Source organism: Macaca fascicularis, chromosome 12, assembly GCF_037993035.2.
Source record: "Macaca fascicularis isolate 582-1 chromosome 12, T2T-MFA8v1.1".
In the NCBI taxonomy this organism is placed as follows: domain Eukaryota; kingdom Metazoa; phylum Chordata; class Mammalia; order Primates; family Cercopithecidae; genus Macaca; species Macaca fascicularis.
The window spans coordinates 115,166,148-115,188,175 of record NC_088386.1 but is presented as its reverse complement, the minus strand read 5'-3'; the positions used below and the strand labels follow the sequence as shown (position 1 = coordinate 115,188,175).

The 22,028-nt window shown below is 50.2% G+C and overlaps 3 protein-coding genes across 31 annotated transcripts; 1 reads left to right on the top strand and 2 right to left on the bottom strand.

Annotated features, from left to right (window-relative positions):
- Nucleotides 1-925: 925 nt before the first annotated feature.
- STK16 (serine/threonine kinase 16) lies at nucleotides 926-4,648 on the bottom strand. Of its 13 annotated transcripts, none has more exons than XM_005574350.3 (8): nucleotides 4,343-4,648; nucleotides 4,050-4,239; nucleotides 2,939-3,158; nucleotides 2,569-2,702; nucleotides 2,280-2,400; nucleotides 2,058-2,153; nucleotides 1,515-1,636; nucleotides 926-1,408 (listed from the first exon to the last, which is right to left on the bottom strand). In XM_005574350.3, exons 2-8 carry the CDS (start codon nucleotides 4,133-4,135, stop codon nucleotides 1,270-1,272), a joined length of 918 nt encoding a protein of 305 aa, XP_005574407.2. In that variant the 5' UTR covers nucleotides 4,136-4,239; nucleotides 4,343-4,648; the 3' UTR covers nucleotides 926-1,269. The 13 variants fall into 13 exon arrangements, with proteins under 13 accessions (XP_005574407.2, XP_073866311.1, XP_015288329.2 ...); XM_074010210.1 differs by having other exon boundaries at nucleotides 2,939-3,097; XM_015432843.3 differs by having other exon boundaries at nucleotides 4,463-4,648.
- Nucleotides 4,649-4,698: 50 nt separating this feature from the next.
- GLB1L (galactosidase beta 1 like) lies at nucleotides 4,699-14,362 on the top strand. 10 transcript variants are annotated; one of them, XM_065526125.2, is made up of 17 exons: nucleotides 4,699-4,987; nucleotides 6,544-6,638; nucleotides 6,831-6,997; nucleotides 7,227-7,377; nucleotides 7,558-7,618; nucleotides 10,690-10,784; nucleotides 10,881-11,055; nucleotides 11,142-11,200; nucleotides 11,294-11,415; nucleotides 11,525-11,565; nucleotides 11,762-11,880; nucleotides 12,193-12,267; nucleotides 12,390-12,479; nucleotides 12,605-12,718; nucleotides 13,001-13,132; nucleotides 13,231-13,446; nucleotides 13,608-14,362. In XM_065526125.2, the coding sequence occupies exons 2-17, from the start codon at nucleotides 6,567-6,569 to the stop codon at nucleotides 13,881-13,883; spliced, it is 1,965 nt and encodes a 654-aa protein (XP_065382197.1). In that variant the 5' UTR covers nucleotides 4,699-4,987; nucleotides 6,544-6,566; the 3' UTR covers nucleotides 13,884-14,362. The 10 variants fall into 10 exon arrangements, 7 of the variants coding, with proteins under 7 accessions (XP_065382197.1, XP_073866305.1, XP_005574408.1 ...); XM_074010204.1 differs by lacking the exon at nucleotides 13,001-13,132; XM_005574351.5 differs by lacking the exon at nucleotides 4,699-4,987 and having other exon boundaries at nucleotides 6,525-6,638.
- Nucleotides 14,311-21,962, bottom strand: ANKZF1 (ankyrin repeat and zinc finger peptidyl tRNA hydrolase 1). 8 transcript variants are annotated; one of them, XR_010580102.2, is made up of 14 exons: nucleotides 21,897-21,962; nucleotides 21,392-21,569; nucleotides 19,513-19,625; nucleotides 19,189-19,291; nucleotides 18,870-19,063; nucleotides 18,363-18,475; nucleotides 18,121-18,268; nucleotides 17,612-17,840; nucleotides 17,267-17,422; nucleotides 15,938-16,424; nucleotides 15,665-15,776; nucleotides 15,375-15,542; nucleotides 15,065-15,242; nucleotides 14,311-14,747 (listed from the first exon to the last, which is right to left on the bottom strand). XR_010580102.2 is itself a non-coding variant. In XM_045367755.2 (14 exons), exons 2-14 carry the CDS (start codon nucleotides 21,537-21,539, stop codon nucleotides 14,493-14,495), a joined length of 2,181 nt encoding a protein of 726 aa, XP_045223690.2. In that variant the 5' UTR covers nucleotides 21,540-21,569; nucleotides 21,888-21,962; the 3' UTR covers nucleotides 14,311-14,492. The 8 variants fall into 8 exon arrangements, 5 of the variants coding, with proteins under 5 accessions (XP_045223690.2, XP_073866304.1, XP_045223689.2 ...); XM_045367755.2 differs by having other exon boundaries at nucleotides 14,311-14,616; nucleotides 15,157-15,242; nucleotides 21,888-21,962; XM_074010203.1 differs by having other exon boundaries at nucleotides 14,311-14,616; nucleotides 15,157-15,242; nucleotides 21,447-21,569; nucleotides 21,888-21,962.
- Between the last annotated feature and the right edge of the window lie 66 nt (nucleotides 21,963-22,028).

Below are 22,028 nucleotides of genomic sequence, written 5' to 3'. Positions count from 1 at the left end.
GGAACACAGGCAATCTCCTAGAGTTGTTTGTGCCACTGCACCTCTGAGCAGCTTTGCATAGCTTCCTGTCTTGCTGCTTTGCTGGAGCTGGGGCTGTGCCATTAAAAGTCAGGTCATCTCCCCTCTGTTTGTGATTTCTTTCTGGCCTCAGCCTCCGTGCTAGCTGGTGGGAGACTCCTGCTAGGGCCCTGGGGAAAGCTTCAACTTTGCTAACAGGAGCCCCAGGCCCCATGCTGATGTCAGCCTTTGGGGTAGACATGGTTGGGGGGAGGAGGCTTGGATCGCAAAAGAGCAGGAGATGCCAACCCTGCCCTTGCCTTTCTTCCCTGGTGTTTCAGGGAACAGTGCTCTTCCCTAGGGAACAGGTTTGAAGCCCAGCTAAGACAGGGCCCCTGTTTACTCAGCAGAGTAGGCAGGAAGTGGCAGCTGGATACTGCCACACCACACTGCCTCATTAATCATTAACCATGTATGAGCTTGAACGATCAGGGAGACATGGGCCAAAAACAGTTGCTGCTGCCACCTCCACTCCCCTTGCCCCTAGGCTGAGGATGGGAGACCTGTAATCTCCCCGTACCAAAGCTTCCTCAGGTGTCTCCACCCAGAGGCCCTTGCCTGGCAAACCGGCTGGGCTGCTCTAAGCTACTCACCCCAGGAGTGAAGGAAGGAAAGAACTAGTTGAGTGCTTTTAGGGGGCCCTGGTTCTTGACACAGGCAAATGCCAGCTTGAGCCCAAGCAGCTTTAAGTTTTGATCTAAGACGAGCTAGAACTGTCCACGGCTAACCAACCTCCTGTGGAATGAAGTCACACCATTGCTGACTCTGCAGCAGTCCTCCTCCTTCCCAGGCAGTTCTCCTGGAAATGGCAACCAGACTTTGGGCCCCTTGCACCTCTTCTCTTACTCTAGGAACACTGAGACTAAGATCCACACCAATCTGCTTCCACTTTATTCTTGTTTATACATTCTCCTGCTCCCAGATTTGGAGGCAGAACACTATGTGAGCTCAACAGTCCTGCTCAGAGCCATGCTCTGTATCCCACCATTTCCCTTTTCCCAACCCCCACCCACTCCCACTCAGTAAGGCCCCTTGCCCAGGTTTTGCTCTTGGAAGAAAGCAGAAGAGCAGATGCAGGACTAAGATGATTGTCCTGACCCCGCTACCCCCAAGTGTAAGAGCAGTCCTGGATGGAATGGGTAGAGATTCCAATGAGGGATGGGAACCCTCTTTCTGAGGCACGAGGGGCCATCTTCTCAACCTGCTGCTTTTTCAGATTTGGGTAGTATGCTGGCCAGGAGCTGGGGGCTGCAGCGCCTCCAGCTGACTGAGGAGGAGAGGAATGTGAGGACGCTGATGCGGGTCCACGGTCATCATCGAGGCCAGGAGCTGCCGCAATGCTGAAGAATGCCTGTGGAGGGAGGAGTGCAGGGGGACTGGATGACACCTATCTGTCAACCCAGCTAATACCAGGGGGCAGTCTGAAGTACTTGATGCCCCATTCGTTGCTTGCTCACCTGGGGCTTTGTGGGATGCTGAGTTGGTTCTGCACAGCAAGGGCCACACTGTCACCCTTTTGGAACACCATGTCATAAGGGCCTTCTCCAAACATCATGGCATATAGCACGCAGCCTAGGGACTGAGCATAACTTGGTTAGTCCCTAGAAGGGGACCAATGGAGATAACATCGCTCCCCTTACTTCTGTGGTAAAAGACTACATAAGCTAAAAAGAATAAGCTGACCTCAGCCACATGGCACCACCAGGGCACAGAGAAACTGCCAGTCGGTTGGAGGCCTCCGCAGCCCCTGCTTAGCTTAGCTCCTGCTCTTCAGTACTGATACTGAGCTGTACTCACCTTGTTCGGGGCAGGGATTATACCACATCCGGTGCAACTGGGTACAGTATCAGTGACAGTTCCCAGGAAGGAAGTTGAAGTGGATGGGGACATACTGTGGTTCCTGGGGCCCCATGCAACAGAAACCAACGACCTACTCTACTCCACAGCAGGTACAGAGTCACAGCCCTCCCTACCCAGATACCCACCCACATGCTCCTCACCCAGACATCAGTCCGCTCATCGATGACACAGTGACTCTGCACAGAGAAGAGCTCTGGGGCTCGGTAGGAGATGGTGCACCGCTGGGCTGCCCAGTCCTGGAACAGTGATCCCAGAGCTCAAAAGTGGGGCACTCGTCATGGTCATGTGACCAAACTGGGGCATGCACCAGAAGGGGTGGGAATGGGGAACAGGTGAGAAAAGGAACCTGGAGATTCTTTTACCTGCAGGGTCAGAGCCTGGCGGGAGCCCTCCACATTGATGCATGCTTGATTCATAGAACCCAAGTCCATTAAAACTGGCTGCCCCTCATCTCCGAGCAATATATTGGTGGGCTTCAAGTCCCTGTAGGGAAGTAGAAGTGACCTATGAGCATCTCTGGACAGGAAGGCTGGAATCCCAGCAAGCAAAAGAATCATACAGGCTGTTTCTTGGGAGAACAGAAACCTCCCATTTCTCTTGGTAAGGCTCTTCCTCTGGGCCCCAGCAAGCATACAGGGTCCTCCCACTGACCTGTGGGCATAACCCTTGGCATGAATGGCCTCAAGGCCTCTGCAGATCCCCAGCAGCAGCCAAAGGATTTGATCCTCAGTCAGGAAGTTGCCTTTGTCCTTCAGCCTTTCTATCTCATTCCACAGCGTACCTCTCTGCAACACAAGTTTCCCTACAGTTGGAGATGTTTTTGGAGCCTCTGCTCCTTAGGCCTGATCCCTTCCCTATGTCAAAGCCTATCAGCCCTTTCATGATACACACCTCAAACTCAAAATCTAAAGTGGCCAAACCCAGGACATGGTCCCTGCTTCCTAACATGCTGGACTGCTCACATAGCCCATGGGTAGGTGGCTCTGTTGCAACCCCCTCCATAACCGGGAGTCTTTCTGACCTTGAAGAACGGTAGCAGCAGCCAGGCCTCATGCTTAGCACCCCGCTCCCTCAGACAGTAAGCCACGAGGCGAAGGATGTTTGGGTGACTGAAGAGGCGATGCATGTCGGCTTCTCGCTGGGCCTCCTCCCGGTCCTGCTGCTCGTGACACAGGATTCGCTTCAGGGCGTAGAAGTGTCCATCATGTAACCCTTCCACTAGGTCCACATAGCTGAACCCACTGTGGGCCAAAGGGGTCAATGAAGGGTCATGGTCATCTCCCACATGGCTAAGACCTAGCGAAACTTCCTGGTGGGGAGTGGGGTGTCCTTCCCATTTAGCAGAAACCCTCCCAAGATGTGGCTCTAAGAGAAATCTGAAGAATATTACACTGTGAGCTCCTCAGGAGCAGAGATACAGAAATCTTTGAGGTCCTATGGTCGTAATAGAGACCTCTGCACGTGACAGATGCTAAATAAATAATAGCCAACACTTTTTTTTTTTTTTTTTTTTTTTGAGACTGAGTCTGGCTCTGTCACCCAGGCTGGAGTGCAGTGGCCGGATCTCAGCTCACTGCAAGCTCCGCCTCCCGGGTTTACGCCATTCTCCTGCCTCAGCCTCCCGAGTAGCTGGGACCACAGGCGCCTGCCACTTCGCCCGGCTAGTTTTTTGTATTTTTTAGTAGAGATGGGGTTTCACCGTGTTAGCCAGGATGGTCTCGATCTCCTGACCTCGTGATCCGCCCGTCTCGGCCTCCCAAAGTGCTGGGATTACAGGCTTGAGCCACCGCGCCCGGCCCATAATAGCCAACACTTATCAAGTACTTAAGAACCACGCACTGGGTGAGACAGTTTATACACATTATCTCATTTAATCCTCACAACTCCATCAGTGAGGGATGATAATCATCTCTATTAAACATATGAAAAAAACATCGTTTATCAAGGTCACATGAGGTGGATTTAGCAGGCCTGGCTCCAGAATCCACCTTCTTGATGCTGTGTAGCTAGGCTCTGTCAGGTGAGAGAAGATAGGGATAGGGATAAAACCCTTGTGCCCCAAGCACGTGCACACCGCTTTCCTTCAATGACCACAACCTTGAGGCCTAGTTAACTGACTTCCAAACACTCACCCCTCCCCCAGTTTCTGGATGAAGAGGTAGCGCTTATTGTCAATGATGACAGTTCCCCGAGAGCAGACACACAGCGCGTGGCCCATAATGTTTCAGTCATCCTCTTCAAGGACAGTCTGAGGCTACCGAAGAGCTCGTCCAGGGTGAGTGGGCTCTTCCAGGAGATGCGCTGGGGGCCAAGCGGATCATGCTGGAAAGAAAACAACGGCACGGTCTCACACAGGTCCGGCACAATCTAGACGACTCATGAAGTACCAAGGCGGAGAGCTCAGGCCCAGGTCTCTGGAACCTACACTATTGTCTAGAGAAAATGGGCCTTGCTCCTTCGCCAGCTTCAAGCGGCGGGGGTCAGGGGCCTTATGGCCTCAGGATACACAGCGGCTACCGGGCCACTTCCTCCAACCCCAGCCCACCTTTGGGCAGGCCCCGCTCCCACACCCGTCGCGCCGCAAAGACAGAGCACAGCGTAGTTTCAGAGGACGTGCGAAGCTCACGCCCACTCCTGGCAGGGCCCACCCCCGGCCTAGGAGCCCAGAGTCTGGAATGGGCCAGCCTGCACTCCCCGACTGACCTGGCTCGGGACAGAGCGAAGCGCCACCGACCGGAAGCAGTGCTGACATCATCAGTCCGCGGCGGCGTAACGGCCCGCGGTATCTTAGCAACCGCTGGGCATCTGGAGGATGTGGGGGCGCGGAGCTGAGAGGCCCAGGGCGAGCTAGGTCTAGGGGTGGACGGGTCCCAGGACCCTGGTGAGGGTTCTCTACTTGGCCTTCAGTGGGGGTCAAGACGCAGGCATCTGCGCCAAAGGGGAGCAAAGCCGGGCTCGGCCCGAGGCCCCCAGGACCTCCATCTCCCAATGTTGGAGGTAGGAGGCTTCATACCTCCGGCGCTCTGGGGCAGAAAGCGGCTACTACACTGCAGCCCGGAGGGGATTCCAGGTAGGGGCGGGTCTGGTGGCCTGGTCTCCTGATCCCTTACAACCTTCCGGGCTCTGGCCTGTATCCCACTACCTCTACTCTCAGTGGTTAAGAGCTCAGGCTTGTGAACCAGACTTTCAGTTTCTAAATTGAGTGTTAATAGCATACTAGGTGTGTAACCTCGGGCAAGTTACTTAACCTCTCGGATCCTTACTTTTAGTAGCTGTAAAATAGGTATAATAGTACCTAATGTTAAGTAGCTTAACTGTGAGGCCAGACTGACTAGTTCAAACGCCAGCTCTGTTAACGTAGTTGTGTGACCTTGGACAGGCTACTTAATGTTTCCCTCCATTCCTCTCCTCCTCTGTAAAATGGAAATGATAATTATCTACTTCATGGAGTTGTTTGAAGATTAAATTAGATGTACAGTGTTTAATACAATATCTGACACATAGCCTTCAGTACATGTCAATAAACAGTAATTATTATTACCCTGATCTTCACATCCCATTCTTGAGATTGTAAAGTCAAAAGAAAAGGAAATTCACAAGTTTCCAAGCCTTGGCACAAAGCAGTTGTCCTTAACATCTGTTGCTGAGGCAGGCAGGGTAAGCTGGAGAGGGGTGCACTTCCAAAGAAGGTGGAATGGCCAGGAGGGAATTGCTGTTTTGCTGAAACGGTGCTCTCCAGGAAAGAGGTCCTTCTCGTGACCTGGTTCCTTCCTTCCACACCCCGGATCACCCTGAAGATTTTCCAACAGTTTCCCTTGATTCTGAACCTGTTTTAGCCCTTTGGTTCTGACATTCATTCATCCAGATTTAACCTACTCTGTGCCAGACCCTGTGCTAGAAGCTGAGGATTTGAGATGAACAGGGCACTCCCTGTCTTCAGGGCCCCCAGTCAAGTAAAGCCATGCTTCTCGATTTCAAAGGTGCTTAGGATAACCTGGGAATCTTGTTAAAATACAAGTTCTGATTCTATAGGTCTGAGGTAGGATCTGAGGTTTTGCATTTCTTTTTTGTTTGTTTGTTTTTTTGAGATGGAGTCTCGCTCTGTTGCCCAGGCTGGAGTGCAGTGGCAGGATCTCGGTTCACTGCAACCTCCGCCTTCCGGGTTCAAGCAATTCTCCTGCCTCAGCCCCCACCCCCACCCCCACCCCCACCCCCACCCTCGGAGTAGCTGGGAATACAGGCGCGCGCCACCAGGCCCAGCTAATTTTTGTATTTTTAGTAGAGACAGGGTTTCGCCCTGTTGGCCAAGCTGGTCTTGAACTCCGGACCTCAAGTGATCCACCCGCCTCAGCCTCCCAAAGTTTTGGGATTACAGGCGTGAGCCATCGTGCCCAGCCAGATTCTCCAGTTCTAACAAGCTCCCAGGTGACGTTGATGAAGCTGGTTCGTGAACTGCACTTTAACATGATGTAGAGGATTTTACAAACTAGTAGAGTAAGGGGGTGGCTGCAGGCTGGAGAGGAAGTCCAGGCTAACCGCCTGGCAACTTGAGGTGATCTCCGCCCCCTTGTTCGCTGAGGTTCCCTCCCAGGAATCCGACACGTGACGGTCTGTCCGCCGTCTCAGTCTAGAGGAGAGCTGTAAGCGCCATGGCTCCCAAGAAGCCGTCCTGCCTTCGCTCCCTGCTGCTGCCGCTCAGCCTGACGCTACTGCTGCCCCAGGTAAGATGAGGCGGCGAACCAGCCGGCCGGTTGTGGTGACGTGGGATCAGATACGGCGGATGAGAGAAAGTCCAAAGTAACAACCAAACAACCGGCAGGGGTAGTTCCATCTCCTCTGCTCTTGGCAGGCGCTGACCCTGGACGCTCCCTCGACCCAGGCCTCTGCTGAGCAGCGTCTCTTTCTCTTTGTAGGCAGACACTCGGTCGTTCATAGTGGATCGGGATCATGACAGGTTTCTCCTAGACGGGGCCCCGTTCCGCTATGTATCTGGCAGCCTGCACTACTTTCGGGTACCGCGGGTGCTTTGGGCCGACCGGCTTTTGAAGATGCGATGGAGCGGCCTCAACGCCATACAGTTGTAAGAAGTGCTCGCAAGAGCCGTGGAGGGATGGGACCTACTCTTTCTACCGCCCCCTTAGAAAGGAGGTCGGGACAGGAAGACTGCCAGGACTCCTAGGCCAAGGGTGGGAAAGGGCAGGCCAAGACCTCCTTCCAACGGCTTCCTGGAGATTCCCTGCAAGGCCTGAGCCCTTAGGCCTCCCTGGCATCTCTCCACCTTGGGCCCTATTAACCTTTTCCTTTCTCAGTTATGTGCCCTGGAACTACCACGAGCCACAGCCTGGGGTCTATAACTTTAATGGCAGCCGGGACCTCATTGCCTTTCTGAATGAGGCAGCTCTAGCGAACCTTTTGGTCATACTGAGACCAGGACCTTACATCTGTGCAGAGTGGGAGATGGTGAGTTAGCTGGAGAAGGGATAGAACCAGTTATCCTTGTGCAGTTCCTAGACTACTCCCATCTGCCCACACCCTAGGGCCATCTCCAGCACTATACTCAATTCCTTCGCTTCCTACCTTCCCCACCACACCCCACAACAAAACCTACATGCTTCTTTGTTCTCTTTATGTTTGTCTCAGGGGGGTCTCCCATCCTGGTTGCTTCGAAAACCTGAAATTCGTCTGAGAACCTCAGATCCAGGTGAGTTGAGACAAAAGATTTAACACAGAAGCAAGTAAGTAAAAAGGGCCATTTGGGTGCCAAAAGCAGAAGACACCATTCCCAAATTGGAGGTCATCATTCATCTACCAAGTGTTTCCGTCATACCCAGCAGGATGCTAGAAACTGGGGGACCAGACAGACCCCCATCCTGTGCTGTAGAGCTTATAATATAGTGGAAGAAACTGATTTAAAAAAAAACAAAAAACGGCTGGGGGCGGTGGCTTATGCCTGTAATCCCAGCACTTTCGGAGGCCAAGGCGGGTGGATGACCTGAGGTCAGGAGTTTGAGACCCACCTGGCCAACATGGCAAAATGCCATCTCTACTAAAAATACAAAAAATTGGCTGGGCGAGGTGGTGGGCGCCTGTAATTCCAGCTACTTGGGAGGCTGAGGCAGGAGAATCGCTTGGGCCCAGGGATTGGAGGTTGCACTGAGTCGAGATGGAGCAACTACATTCCAGCCTGGGTGACAGATCAAAGAGACTTTGTCTCAAAAAATAGAAAATCCTATCAGCTGTATCATCACAAACATTAAATTTAAGTGCTTTTTATCACTCCCATTGCCTCCACCCTGGTCCAAACCATCTCTCTCAGCTGGCTTATTTTATAGCTTCCTAACTGGTTTCCCTTGTTTGCCCTCTCTCCCATACAATCTGTTCTCAGTAGAGCAGCCAGTGTGATCCTGTTCAAATATAAGTTTAAAGATACATCTCAGATCTTGTCATTTCTCTGCTTAAACCTCTCCAGTAGATTCTCATCTCATTCTGAATATGAACCATAAATTCCTTAATGTGGTAGGTCCTACACAATTGGCCCCAGTCACCTCCTCGACATTATTGCGTTTCTCCCCCATGTTCACTCTGCTCCAGCCACAGTGGCCTCATTGCTGTTCTTCAGACCCACCAGGCCTTGGGCTTTGAGGCCTTTGCATGTGGTGCTCCTTCACCACAAGCTTCCTGCAGAAGTTACCTTGGGGAGGCCTTCCTGGTTTCTCTTTTCTCTCTATATACATACATATATATATGTATATATGTATGTGTATATATATATACACACACACACACATATATATATAAAATTTTTATTTTTTTTGAGACGGAGTCTTGCTCTGTTGCCCAGGCTGGAGTGCAGTCACGTGACCCTGGCTCTCTGCAATCTCCGACTGCCAGTTTCAAGTGATTCTCCTGCCTCAGCCTCCCAAGTAACTGGGATTGCAGGCACCTACTACCTTGCCTGGCTAATTTTTTGTGTTTTTAGTAGAGACAGGTTTTCGCCATGTTGGCCAGGAGTGTCTCAAACTCCTGACTTCAGGTCATCCACCCCCACCTTGGCCTCCGAAAGTGCTGGAATTACAGGCATGAGCCACCACACCTGGCCACTCTCTCTATATTTTAGGCTCCCCATATACCACCATTCTTGTTTGTTTGTTTTGAGATGGAGTTTCGCTCTTGTTGCCCAGGATGGAGTGCAGTGGTGCAGTGTCAGCTCACTACAACCTCTGCCTTCCGGGTTCAAGTGATTCTCCTGCCTCAGCCTCCTGAGTAGCTGGGATTACAGGCACGCGCCACCACGCCCAGCTAATTTTTTTGTATTTTTAGTAGAGACAGGGTTTCACCATGTTGGCCAGGATGGCCTCAATCTGTTGACCTTGTGATCTGCCTGCCTCAGCCTCCCAAAGTGCTGGGATTACAGGCATGAGCCGCTGCGCCCAGCCTTACCACTGTATTTTATCCTCCTTCCTTGCTAGGGAATACAATATTTTATGTTTTATTATTTTATCTTTTTGAGATGGAGTCTTGCTTTGTCACCCAGGCTCGAGTGCGGTGGCATGATGTAACCTCACAGCAGCCTCCGCCTCCCAGATTTAAGCAATTTGCTTGTCTCAGCCTCCTGAGTGGCTGGGGCTACAGGTGCATGCCCACCATGCCCAGCCAACTTTTATATTTTTAGTAGAGACGGCATTTTGCCATTTTGGCCAGGCTGGTCTCAAACTCCTGACCTCAGGTGATCCGTCCACCTCAGCCTCCCAAAATACTGGGATTCCAGGCATAAGCCACCATGCCAGGCCATGTCTTTTTTTTTTTTTTTTTTTAAGAGACAGGGTTTCACCACGTTGTCCCACTGGTCTCAAACTCCTGGGCTCAAGTGATCCACCTGCCTCAGAGTCCCAGAGTGCTGGGATTGCAGGTGTGAGCCACCACACTCAGCCAGGAATAGAATATTTTAAATTATTGTGTGCATGAAGCAAAGTTTGTGTACATTGAACCATCAGAAGTTAAAGGGTCAGATGTGGAATTTTCCACTTGTAGTATCATGTTGATGCTCAAAAATTTCAAATTTTGGAGCATTTAAAATTTCAGATTAAGGGTACTCAACCTATATAATAATGTTTTAATTGCTTATTTAAATCACCCGCATTGTCAGTTACATCAGGGTACAGGTCAGACATTCTACATTTCTGTGAACTCCCATGCTACTTTGTACCAATCTCAGGTATAAGTTGATTACATAATAAGAGCTCTAGGCTATGTATTTAACATTTTTCTTATGTTTATTTTTTGTGTAGATACCATTAAATTCACATAAGCATCTTACTTTTTTTCTCTGTCGCCCAGGCTGGAGTGCAGTGGTGCAATCCCCGCTCACTGCAACCTCCACCTCCCAGGTTCAAGTGATTCTCCTGCCTCAGCCTCCAGAGTAGCCGGGATTACAGGTGCCCACCACCACACCCGGCTAATTTTTTGTTATATTTTTAGTAGAGACGGGGTTTCACTATGTTGGCCAGGCTGGTCTTGAACTCCTGATCTCGTGATCCGCCCGCTTCGGCCTCCCAAAGTGTTGGGATTACAGGCATGAGCAACCACGCCCAGCCTACATTTGTTTTTAAGAGACACTACTTTAAGGTTTCCTATGTTCAAATTTCATTGACAGGCAAACATACAAGGTGCTTAGGGTTAGGAATTTCTTGACAAGAGTCATTGCTTCCCATATTTAGTGGTGAGCAAGTGTGATGGTAGCCCCTAACGCAGAAGCTCTGCTCCTTCTTTTAGACTTCCTTGCCGCAGTAGACTCCTGGTTCAAGGTCTTGCTGCCCAAGATATATCCATGGCTTTACCACAATGGGGGCAACATCATTAGCATTCAGGTACAAAGGGGAAGTGACTGGGGCAGGGGAAAGAGGTACAAGGGGTCCTTGACCTCAATCCCATAGCTGGGTTCCACTTTCCCTCCCCTTTGGCAGGTGGAGAATGAATACGGTAGCTATGGAGCCTGTGACTTCAGTTACATGAGGCACTTGGCTGGACTCTTCCGTGCACTACTAGGAGAAAAGATCTTGCTCTTCACCACAGATGGGCCTGAAGGACTCAAGTGTGGCTCCCTCCAGGGACTCTATACCACTGTAGATTTTGGCCCAGGTCTCATGCAAGGGCTGGGAGTGGAGTCTGGGGAGGGGACACCTCTTCCATGATATTTATCTTTTTCTTTTGCCTCCTTTTCACAGCTGACAACATGACCAAAATCTTTACCCTGCTTCGGAAGTATGAACCCCATGGGCCATTGGTGAGGGGCCAGAGGGGAATCAGTGAATCAGGGATAGGAATGGGTCCAGCTTAGTTCCATCTCACTCACAGCTTCTTTCATTTCACACTCTAGGTAAACTCTGAGTACTACACAGGCTGGCTGGATTACTGGGGCCAGAATCACTCCACACGGTCTGTGTCAGCTGTAACCAAAGGACTAGAGAACATGCTCAAGTTGGGAGCCAGTGTGAACATGTAAGTAAAGACACTGGGGGCAATATGAATCTGTAGCTGGGAGTTGGGGATGAAAGTTAAGATTCAGTGAGTCAGCTTTTACCTGTTCCCCCACCCTCTCTCACTTCAGGTACATGTTCCATGGAGGTACCAACTTTGGATATTGGAATGGTGAGTCCAGATGGTCCCTGGGATGGAAGCAGGGAGGTAAGAAGGAATTAGAATCTAAGGGCCAGATGGATTAGGATGTCTAGAAGCTGAATATGGCCACCACTGCCCCCTCTGATGGCAAAATTCTCTGCATGAAGCATGCTTAGTAGTGCCTGTCATCTGAAATAGATGTTGAATTAAATTGGCTCAACTTCAGGTGCCGATAAGAAGGGACGCTTCCTTTCAATTACTACCAGCTATGACTATGATGCACCTATATCTGAAGCAGGGGACCCCACACCTAAGCTTTTTGCTCTTCGAGATGTCATCAGCAAGGTACCCTACCACTTCATTAAGCTCCAAAGGCTTTTATTAATTTGGAGGAAGGGAGTGCCCACATTGTAAAGGGATCCCATAAATTGGTGGTTATTGTCTGGGCCACAGAGCCCTCTGAGCATCCCACTGAAGCATTTCCCATTCACCCAAATGGAACTATGTGTGAAGACACACAGGTGTGCAAAATTACTGAGCCTCCATGACCCCTGAAGCCCTTCCCTAGGCCCCAGGTTAGGAACTCTGCCCTAGAGTCTTGGAATAGGTATTGTTTTCTGTGGTTTTCCTATGGCTCCTGAGAGAATTTGGGCTCAGTTCCAGGAAGTTCCTTTGGGACCTTTACCTCCCCCCAGCCCCAAGATGATGGTTGGACCTTTGACTCTGCACCTGGTAAGTTCCTCCACATCTTTTCTCTAGTATCACACCTTTTTTTTTTCTAGGTAGCCTATTCTTTTTTGTCCTCTATCCAGAAACTTCCCTGATATTCTGATTCTTCTCCCTTATTCTAATAGGTTGGGCATTTGCTGGCTTTCCTAGACTTGTTATGCCCCAGTGGGCCCATTCGTTCAATCTTGCCAATGACCTTTGAGGCTGTCAAGCAGGTAAGGCATAAACCCACATCTGGTGGAGATGACAACCTCCCTCAACAGCTACAGCCAAAAGTTCCTTGGCTATAGCCACAGTGTCCTCTTTTGTTTGTCTGAAGTACTCATTCTTCCACACCCAGGACCGTGGCTTCATGTTGTACCGAACCTATATGACCCATACCATTTTTGAACCAACACCATTCTGGGTGCCAAATAATGGAGTCCATGACCGTGCCTATGTGATGGTGGATGGGGTGAGAACCTAATTCCAGGCCGTAAGCCCCAAACTCCTCCCTTCCCCAGGAAGCATTAGCCTTAAGTTCCCCATATTTACACTTTTCCATCTGCCTGCTCACATTTGCAGAGGGTTCCAGGGATAAGCTGGGATGAGGAAGAGTTTAAGGATAGAGTTCTAGAATAGATGGGTGATAAATGGCTACATTCTCTCTGCCCTCCAAATAAGTATCCTAATGTGGTTTCCTATGCAGTGGCTAAGAGCTAACGCTGAGCCTTGCTATCCTATCTCCTATCCACAGGTGTTCCAGGGTGTTTTGGAGCGGAATATGAGAGACAAACTATTTTTGATGGGGAAAGTGGGGTCCAAACTGGATATCTTGGTGGAGAACATGGGGAGGCTCAGTTTTGGGTCTAACAGCAGTGACTTCAAGGTGAGCTAGCTTTGCCTAGTTACATCCCAGGGCTTGATTAAGGATAGCTTGGCCTCAAAGCTTAGTGAATGATGACTTTTCATTTTCCTTCCCTACAGGGCCTGTTGGAGCCACCAATTCTGGGGCAAACAATCCTTACCCAGTGGATGATGTTCCCTCTGAAAATTGATAACCTTGTAAAGTGGTGGTTTCTCCTCCAGTTGCCAAAATGGCCATATCCTCAAGCTCCTTCTGGCCCCACATTCTACTCCAAAACATTTCCAATTTTAGGCTCAGTTGGGGACACATTTCTACATCTACCTGGATGGACCAAGGTATTGCTAATGGTGGTGGTTTGGGTAGCGGGGAGGTAAAAGAGAAAAATCACAGGAGGGGAGCAGAAAGTATCCTCTGATTAGAAACCCAAAAGGGTATGATTCTACCCCTGGAGAGCTGACCCTTTCTTTTCCCCTCTTTCCTGCTCCCTATTCCCCAGGGCCAAGTCTGGATCAATGGGTTTAACTTGGGCCGGTACTGGACAAAGCGGGGGCCACAACAGACCCTCTACGTGCCAAGATTCCTGCTGTTTCCTAGGGGAGCCCTCAACAAAATCACATTGCTAGAACTAGAAAATGTACCTCTCCAGCCCCAAGTCCAATTTTTGGATAAGCCTATCCTCAATAGCACTAGTACTTTGCACAGGACACATATCAATTCCCTTTCAGCTGATACACTGAGTGCCTCTGAACCAATGGAGTTAAGTGGGCACTGAAAGAAAGGTAGGCCGGGTGTGGTGGCTCACGCCTGTAATCCCAGCACTTTGGGAGGCTGAGACGGGTGGATCACCTGAGGTCAGGAGTTCAAGACCAGCCTGGCCAACATGATGAAACCCCGTCTCCACTAAAAATACAAAAATTAGCCGGGTGTGATGGTGGGCTGTTTGTAATCCCAGCTACTTGGGAGGCTGAGGCAGGAGAATTGCTTGAACCCAGGAGGTGGAGGTTGCAGCGAGTGGAGATCGTGCCACTGCACTCCAGCCTGGGTGACAGTGAGACTCCATCTCAAAAAAAAAAAAAAAAAAAAAAGAAAGGTAACCCTTGGACCTGGGACATGGAGTGGGCAGGATCCCTTGGTGCTGGCCATGGTGACCATAAGGAACTAAAGGCCACAATGCCTCTGAATGTAAGTACAAGTACACATTCCTTGCCAAACTTTATTGTGATTAAAGTTCCAGAGACAGTACCAGCTCCACATGCCTCTGTGGCCCTGTCTTTGTCCTGGTTCCCGAGTGTCCTTCACCCCCATCTTCCAAATAACCTCTGGTTTCATGGGGATGAGAAAACCTAGGGCTGTTGTGAATGTGCCCTCGAGCTGTAAGAGATCAGGAAGAGGGCCTCCCTGCCTGACGGCGATGATCCTGGAGGCAACGTGTGGAGCAGAAAGAGAAGTCGAGGTAGTGAAAGGGAGTGAGGCCTTGGAGGGATGCCCCACAACTCCAGCAGCGTCTGAACAAGAGGAAGAAAAATGGCTGGACAGGTACCCCAGAAACTTTCCAATCCACGCTCTCCCAATCCCTCCTCCTGCCATTTCTATTTTCACTGCAGCATCTGCCAGAACATCTCAAATCTCAAAAAGCCTTCTGAGGCCGGGCGCGGTGGCTCAAGCCTGTAATCCCAGCACTTTGGGAGGCCGAGACGGGCGGATCACTAGGTCAGGAGATCGAGACCATCCTGGCTAACACGGTGAAACCCCGTCTCTACTAAAAAATACAAAAAACTAGCCGGGCGAGGTGGCGGGCGCCTGTAGTCCCAGCTACTCAGGAGGCTGAGGCAGGAGAATGGCCCGAACCCGGGAGGCGGAGCTTGCAGTGAGCTGAGACCCGGCCACTGCACTCCAGCCTGGGCGACAGAGCGAGACTCCGTCTCAAAAAAAAAAAAAAAAAAAAAAAAAAGCCTTCTGAATACTGTGCAGGCACTCATTTCACCTGCTCCCAATGGTCCCTGCAACATTACAGTACACCCACTCCCTCATCCCCCACCCCATACCGAGTATTGACGATTGCAGAGTCAGGGATTGGAGGGGTAGGGGCTCCCAACTGGGCAGCGAGTCGGCGATCTGCAGCCAGAGCTCTCTGAGGGAGACAAGTTGTGTTAAGGACAAGGCCCCAGTGGTGAGTAGGGCACCAAGAGGTGAGAGCTGCACGCTGGGGAAGGGGCTAGACCAAAGGAAGCCTTTCCATGGACAAGAGAACCTCCAGTCTCACTTTCTCTTGGTCATTGAGGGCGGCAAATCGCCGCTGCTCTTCTCGTTCACGCTCCTCCTGCTCCTGCTGCCTCCGCTGCTGTTCCTCCCGTTGCCGCCGGGCTACCTTCTGCTCCCTTTTCCGTGTAGCCTGCCGTGCCTCCATTTCTGGTGTCAATGGTCCTGGCACCTGGAGGATTTCAAATATAAGACCCTATAAGCTATCCTTGGTAAAACTGCAAGAAGTAGAAAGGATCTAGCCAGGAATGGTGATGCGTTCCCACTCTGCTTGTCCCTCCTATTCCAGCTGACCTGAGCCTTGTTGTAATCATAGGCATCTGGATTCTTCTCCATGAACCTTCGGAACTCATTACGTGTTGATTTGTCAGCCGCAACAGTGTAAGGTGGCTGGGCCCGAGAGTCCCTAGGCGCAAAAACTCCAAAAATGGGTTTAACTTGCCTCCTGCCTTTCCTAACATCACCCAACCAGACCAAGAGAATATTGTCAAGTAGCCAGTGCCAACTTTAACCTCCAAATTATCCTCTCTATACCCAAAATGACTCAGGATGGGGACCTTTACTCACTGCACAGTGGGGTCGGCACCTGCTTCCAGCAGCAGACGAACCACTGAGCCTCTGCCAGCTGCAGCTGCTGCATGCAGGAGAGTAAAGCCACCAGAGCCCAAGGGGGCACTGAGCAGAGACAGAATTCCAGGGTCTGCAGGGCTGGGTGTTAGCTGGAGCTTCAGCACTCCAACATCTCCAGCTCGGCAAGCGGCAAGCAGTGCATCCCAGAGCTCTGGCTGACCAGGGGCTTTGGCCTCATCCAGCAAAGGACCCAAGGGGGCTGCAACTGCCTGGGATGACTGTGCAGAAGGCTCATCTTCTTGAGGTTGCTGGAGAAGAGTCCGATGTGCCCCAGCCTCCTGGTCTCGGCTTTTCTCCTTCTTATTCCTTTTTCTCCTTCTCCGCTTGGGCAATACTTCAGACTCACGAAGATCCAGAGTCCCCACAGTCAACTCTACTAACTCCAACTCTACCTGAAAGCCATCTTCTCCCTCTGACCCTGAACCTAGGGAAAAACCTGACATGTGAAATCCATCTAGGGAGTTCTCAGAGGGTGGAAGCAGATGCATAAGAATGAAAGCCTGAAATGAAATTGTTTTTGTCACCCAGATAAAGTAGCACATCAAGAGTTGAGTCCATTATATCACATGCAGAAATGAGACTCTCAGCCCAGACAAGAACAAGTCGCTGGACTCTCCCTGTGAGCAGCCTTAGGATGCTACACAATAGAGGAAAACATGGAAGCAGCCCTCAGCCTCAAACCACAGCATCCAATCAAAGATAAACTATGTGAGATCCATGCAACACATGCACGCATCTGCTCCACTCGAAGACTTTCTTAGCTCTGGGGAAACATCCATAACAAAAGAGATAATAGGCCAGGCGAGGTGGCTCAAGCCTGTAATCCCAGCACTTTGGGAGGCCAAGGCGGGCGGATCACGAGGTCAGGAGATCGAGACCATCCTGGTTAACACAGTGAAACCCCGTCTCTACTAAAAATACAAAAAATTAGCCGGGCATGGTGGCGGGCGCCTGTAGTCCCAGCTACTCAGAGGCTGAGGCAGGAGAATCACGTGAACCCGGGAGGCGGAGCTTGCAGTGAGCAGAGATCGCGCCACTGCACTCCAGCCTGGGCGACAGAGCGAGACTCCGTCTCAAAAAAAAAAAAAAAAAAGAGAAAATAGATTTGGAAAGGTCACTAAACATGTCTCAGTAATTGCTAAGATATAGACACTGTGTGGGTGTGTGTTTAAATAAGGAAATGGGTCAGTTATGAGAGTAGAGAATTTGCCACTGCATTTTTAGGACAGAAACTCAGATCTGACAGTTGCCAGATAGTAATCAAACCCTGTTTGGGAGATTCCTCATTCTGCCCAAGTGCTTCCTTTTCATCACTGCAGATCTTTCTTATTTCTTCCTCAGTAGGCTTCTTTCTCTCCTCTCTTACTGTTTTCCAGTGTGTCTGAGGTAAGTGCAGTCTGACTGCTTCCCGAGGGTCGTCTTCTGCCATAAAACAAAAGATCTTTCTCAGCCTTATCTGAGGAGAAGCTAGTGCAGATTTCTCTCAATGCAGATGTAGCTGGGCTGCAGTGCAAGGCTTAGAAAGTCCTCTGGATATACCAATGAGAATGGAGGCTTAGGTTGGAGAGAACAGGAAGGTCTAGGGAATTGGGATCTGGAGCAAAGGCTCACCATAGATATGCAAAGTGGTCAGCTTATGGAGCACACGCTGTAGCTCTTGGAAGGTGGGTCTGCGGGTGGCGAGGGGGATATCCCAAAGTCGGGGATCCCCCCTTTGCAGGGGTGCCCCCTTGCCTCCAAAGAACAAAGACCGGCCAGAGCGGGGAGCACGCAACAGTATTGTACCAGCCTCCTCCAGTGCCTTAGCCCAGCCTGGCCCTGCCAGCATGTCACGAACATCCTAGAGAAGAGAGTAACTCAGTCCTGCATACCTTCACTTGGTATTTTTAAATCTCCAACTAAAAAAATGGCCCACAGAAGTGCAAGGAGTGGAAAGTAGAGAATAACACGGAGAAACAATGAGAGGACTAAGGCTCCTGGGGAATCCCTCATCTACCTTTGTCTACCTATAATGAAAATTGGAAGGATATGAGTCAAAAACCTTCCTACTTAACAAATGAGTTGAACTGAGATGCAAAGAGTATGGATCCGTACCACCCGATCTAAAAGGCTTAACTCACCTTATATAGTGTGGCTTCATTGTAGCGCCTCAGGCTGGCTCCAGCAGAGCGTGATGGCCCACCCCGGGCATCCCGAAGCCCCTGGGCTGTGCCCCGCTTGGCCCGCACCGTATAGCGGTGAAAGGTTTTGTGTGTCACCACTTCTCTTCTGTAGACAGCACAGACTCAGTACTGGAGACCAGCTGGTGCTCCCTAGCTAACAGGATCCACTCCATCCTTACCCCCATGCAGCACCCTCTCACCCTTGAAATATGGCACCAGCAAAGTGCCCAGCTGCAGCCATGAGCACCACGCAGTCTCTGGGACCTCTACTTTGCAGGTTCTGTAGCAACAGTTCTGCCTCTCCTGGGGGATCCTTGATGACAGAGAAGCATCAGAAACATATCTGTTGCATTCACTGAGAGCAAGAAACGAAGGGCCAATATTCACAAACATTATCTCGTTTAATATTACCACTCTGAGACTTGTTTCCATTTGACAAGCAAGGAAATTTGAGGCTTGGAGAGGTAGTTAAGATGAAGTGGTAGAATCACAATTCAAACTAAATTGGTTTGTTTCCAAACTTAATTCCCTTAAACTTAATCCTTCCACAATTCAGGCCAGTTTCAATCCAAAACTATGTTGTCAAGCGTGATACCCACACCCAACAGGAAGGAAGAGAAGCAGGGAGAAATGCACTAGGCTAAGGGAAATCTAGGCTGGGTGTACAAAAAGCTGGGGTTAGCCATACAACCTGTACTGTCACTTGCCTGATGAGGGCCTAGGACACAGCGGTAGGCATAAAGAAACTGGCCCTGGGCATTCTGGAAAAGAACACGATGAGGGTAATAGCCTTGGGGTTGGCTAAACTTCTCAAATGTAGCCCTCTCCTGATCCAGTGTCTGCAAGTCCTCCTCACTGGCTGAGTCTGAGTCTTCTGATCCCGAGATGCTGGAAAGATATCCTGAGGACAGACAACACAAGATACAAAGTTTGGTACCCCATCTTTGTTCTTTCCTCAAACTCTAAACTAGTGCTTTCTTATACCTCCATGTCCTACTCCTACATAGGCCCCCTACCAATCATCACCTGCGGAGCTCTGCTTTTCAAAGTCCAGGGCAGACAGGAGAGGCTTGTCCTTGAGACGTTGCTTTAGGTTAAACCGATGCCAGTCAAGCTTATAATGTTCCCTCTAGTACAAAGACAAAGAGTGAGATAAAGGTAGAAATATGCCCCAGCCTGGCCTTGTGTACTGGCCAAGACCAGTTATAGAATTCTAGGAAGTACGACCAGGTAACACCGACTGCCTCAGTCAAAGCATGGACCTTTATGAAGACAAATCAAATGTCTACCTCTCCGCACCCACCATTACACTTTTGCTTCTAACATCTAGCTCTGCACCTGACCTATTACCTGTTCTTGGTGGTTCTGGAAGGTTTGGTCACAGGATGAACAGAATAACTTGTCTGAAATATCCACAGGACCCTGGAGTAGCTTTATTTCTGGGCTTTCTCTCTCCCCTGAGCCTAAATAAGGGAAGAGGAATTAGACATAGAAAGGGAGCCCAAATCCACAGTGGCAAGAATTATATTCAGTGTGTGATATACAAAGCAGAGGAGGATACAAGAGATGGAATGATACTGCCTTCAAGGAATTTACATTCTAGTAGTCATGAAATAAACAGTACAGCAATCACTTAATGCAATAAACATGCTTCTGAAAAGATGTATGTAAAATGAATGGAAATAAAATTGGCCAGACGCAGTGGCTCATGCCTGTAATCCCAGCACTTTGGGAGGCCGAGGCGGACAGATCACGAAGTCAGGAGATCGAGACCATCCTGGCTAACACAGTGAAACCCCGTCCGTCTCTACTAAAAATACAAAAAATTAGCCGGGCTTAGTGGCAGGCGCCTGCAGTCCCAGCTACTCAGCAGGCTGAGGCAGGAGTGAGACTCTGTCTCAAAAAAAATAAATACATAAAAAATAAAGTAAAATGAATGTAAATAAAAGCTGGCCCTGGGCATTCTGGAAAAGAACCCGATGAGGGTAAAAGCCTTGGGGTGGGTTAAACTTCTCAAATGCAGCCCTCTCCCGAGATCCAGCCAATGCAAGTCCTCCCCACTGGCTGAGTCTGAGTCTGAGTCTTCTCTAATTTTTTTTTTTTTTTTTTTTTTTTTGAGACGCGGTCTCGCTCTGTCACCCAGGCTGGAGTGCAGTGGCCGGATCTCAGCTCACTGTAAGCTCCGCCTCCCGGGTTCACGCCATTCTCCTGCCTCAGCCTCCCGAGTAGCTGGGACTACAGGCGCCCGCCACCTCGCCCGGCTAGTTTTTTGTATTTTTTAGTAGAGACGGGGTTTCACCGGGTTAGCCAGGATGGTCTCGATCTCCTGACCTTGTGATCCACCCGTCTCGGCCTCCCAAAGTGCTGGGATTACAGGCTTGAGCCACCGCGCCCGGCCGTCTTCTCTAATTTAAATTAGCCAAACAGATTGTTTAGGCGAATCCTAAAGAAAATAATTTCGGTTCGGTTTAAAATTATTTTTAACTGTACAAAAACCACTTCCCAAATGCTATTTTTTAAAGTTTACATTTCCAATTAGTGTACAGTTTGTCTAAGAAGAGGTGCAAGAAAAGATTTAGCCAAACTAGAGTTACACAAAACAGGCCCGACACGGTGGCTCAGGCCTGTAATCTCAGCACTGCGGGAGGCTGACACAGGCAGATCACTTGAGGTCAGGAGTTTGAGACCAGCCTGGCCAACATGGTGAAACCCCGTCTCTACTGAAAATACAATAATTAGCCGGGCGTGGTGGTGCGGGCCTGTAGTCCCAGCTACTCGGGAGGCTGAGGCAGGAGAATCACTTGAACCCGGGAGGCAGAGATTACAGTGGGCGGAAATCGTGCCACTGCACTCCAGCCTGGGCGACAGAACAAGACTCTCAAAAAATAAAGCTATACAAAACAATAATACATTGTTTTATATTCAGCAAAAAGGAATAATTTGAGTGGCGCCCGGTTAAATGTGGAATATATCTGAGAACTTTATCTCTACAAAGTTTAAAATGTTTTTGAAAGGAATGGTGTTAACGTGAGAAGACATATGCGATGGCAAAAAGACTTGTTTGAAAACAAGGGCTGTGCTGGAAATTACCCAGAGATTAAGTTAATTTAATCAAGCAGAAAAATCAACTGGCCTCCTAAATTCGGGAATACCAATAAGAATGTGTTCCCTGAACGAGCAATACGCTCTAAGGAGCCCTGTCACGTTTCACTGAAACCTTCCCGGATACCTGAACAGGAAGTACGCGGAGCCCGGGCCAGAGCCTCCCCAGGCGCGTGGCTCACCAGGCTCAGGCCCTGAAGGATCGGAGCATCCGCGCTGAGGTCAAACAGGGAGATCGACGCAGGAGCCTGGGCTGCATCTGGAGCCGGCGACATGGCTGAGCAGAAATTACTTAGCAGCAGCTCCTGGAGTAGAAAGCGTGTCAGAAACAGAGCTCCTGCAAATGAGATCCTACTGCTGCGTCTCCTGCCTGCCTGACTTCGTTTCTCCTGCACCGCAAGTATTCTCGTCCCTCATCCTGCTACCAGCGGTGAGATGAATATCTTGACCCCAGTCCGGTTTCTCAAACCCCCAGGCTCGGCCCACAAAAGAATGAAATGGGCATCCAGCTCCCAAATCGAGTCCAACAGAGTTAAAAATCACTGAGGTTGCCTAGCCGAACTGTCTTCGTTACCCATGCGACCAGCAATGACTGGCCCACGTAAACTCGCCCACGCCCTTACAAGCCGCACCAAACGTCCCGGGAGCTGAGCGGCACGCAAGTCCTCAAGTCGACAGCCGGATTTCTGCAGCACAACAATCCCCGTCACTACGGAGCAGCGAAGAGGACAACCGGCGGCGTCCGCACCTGAGCCCCGCCCCAC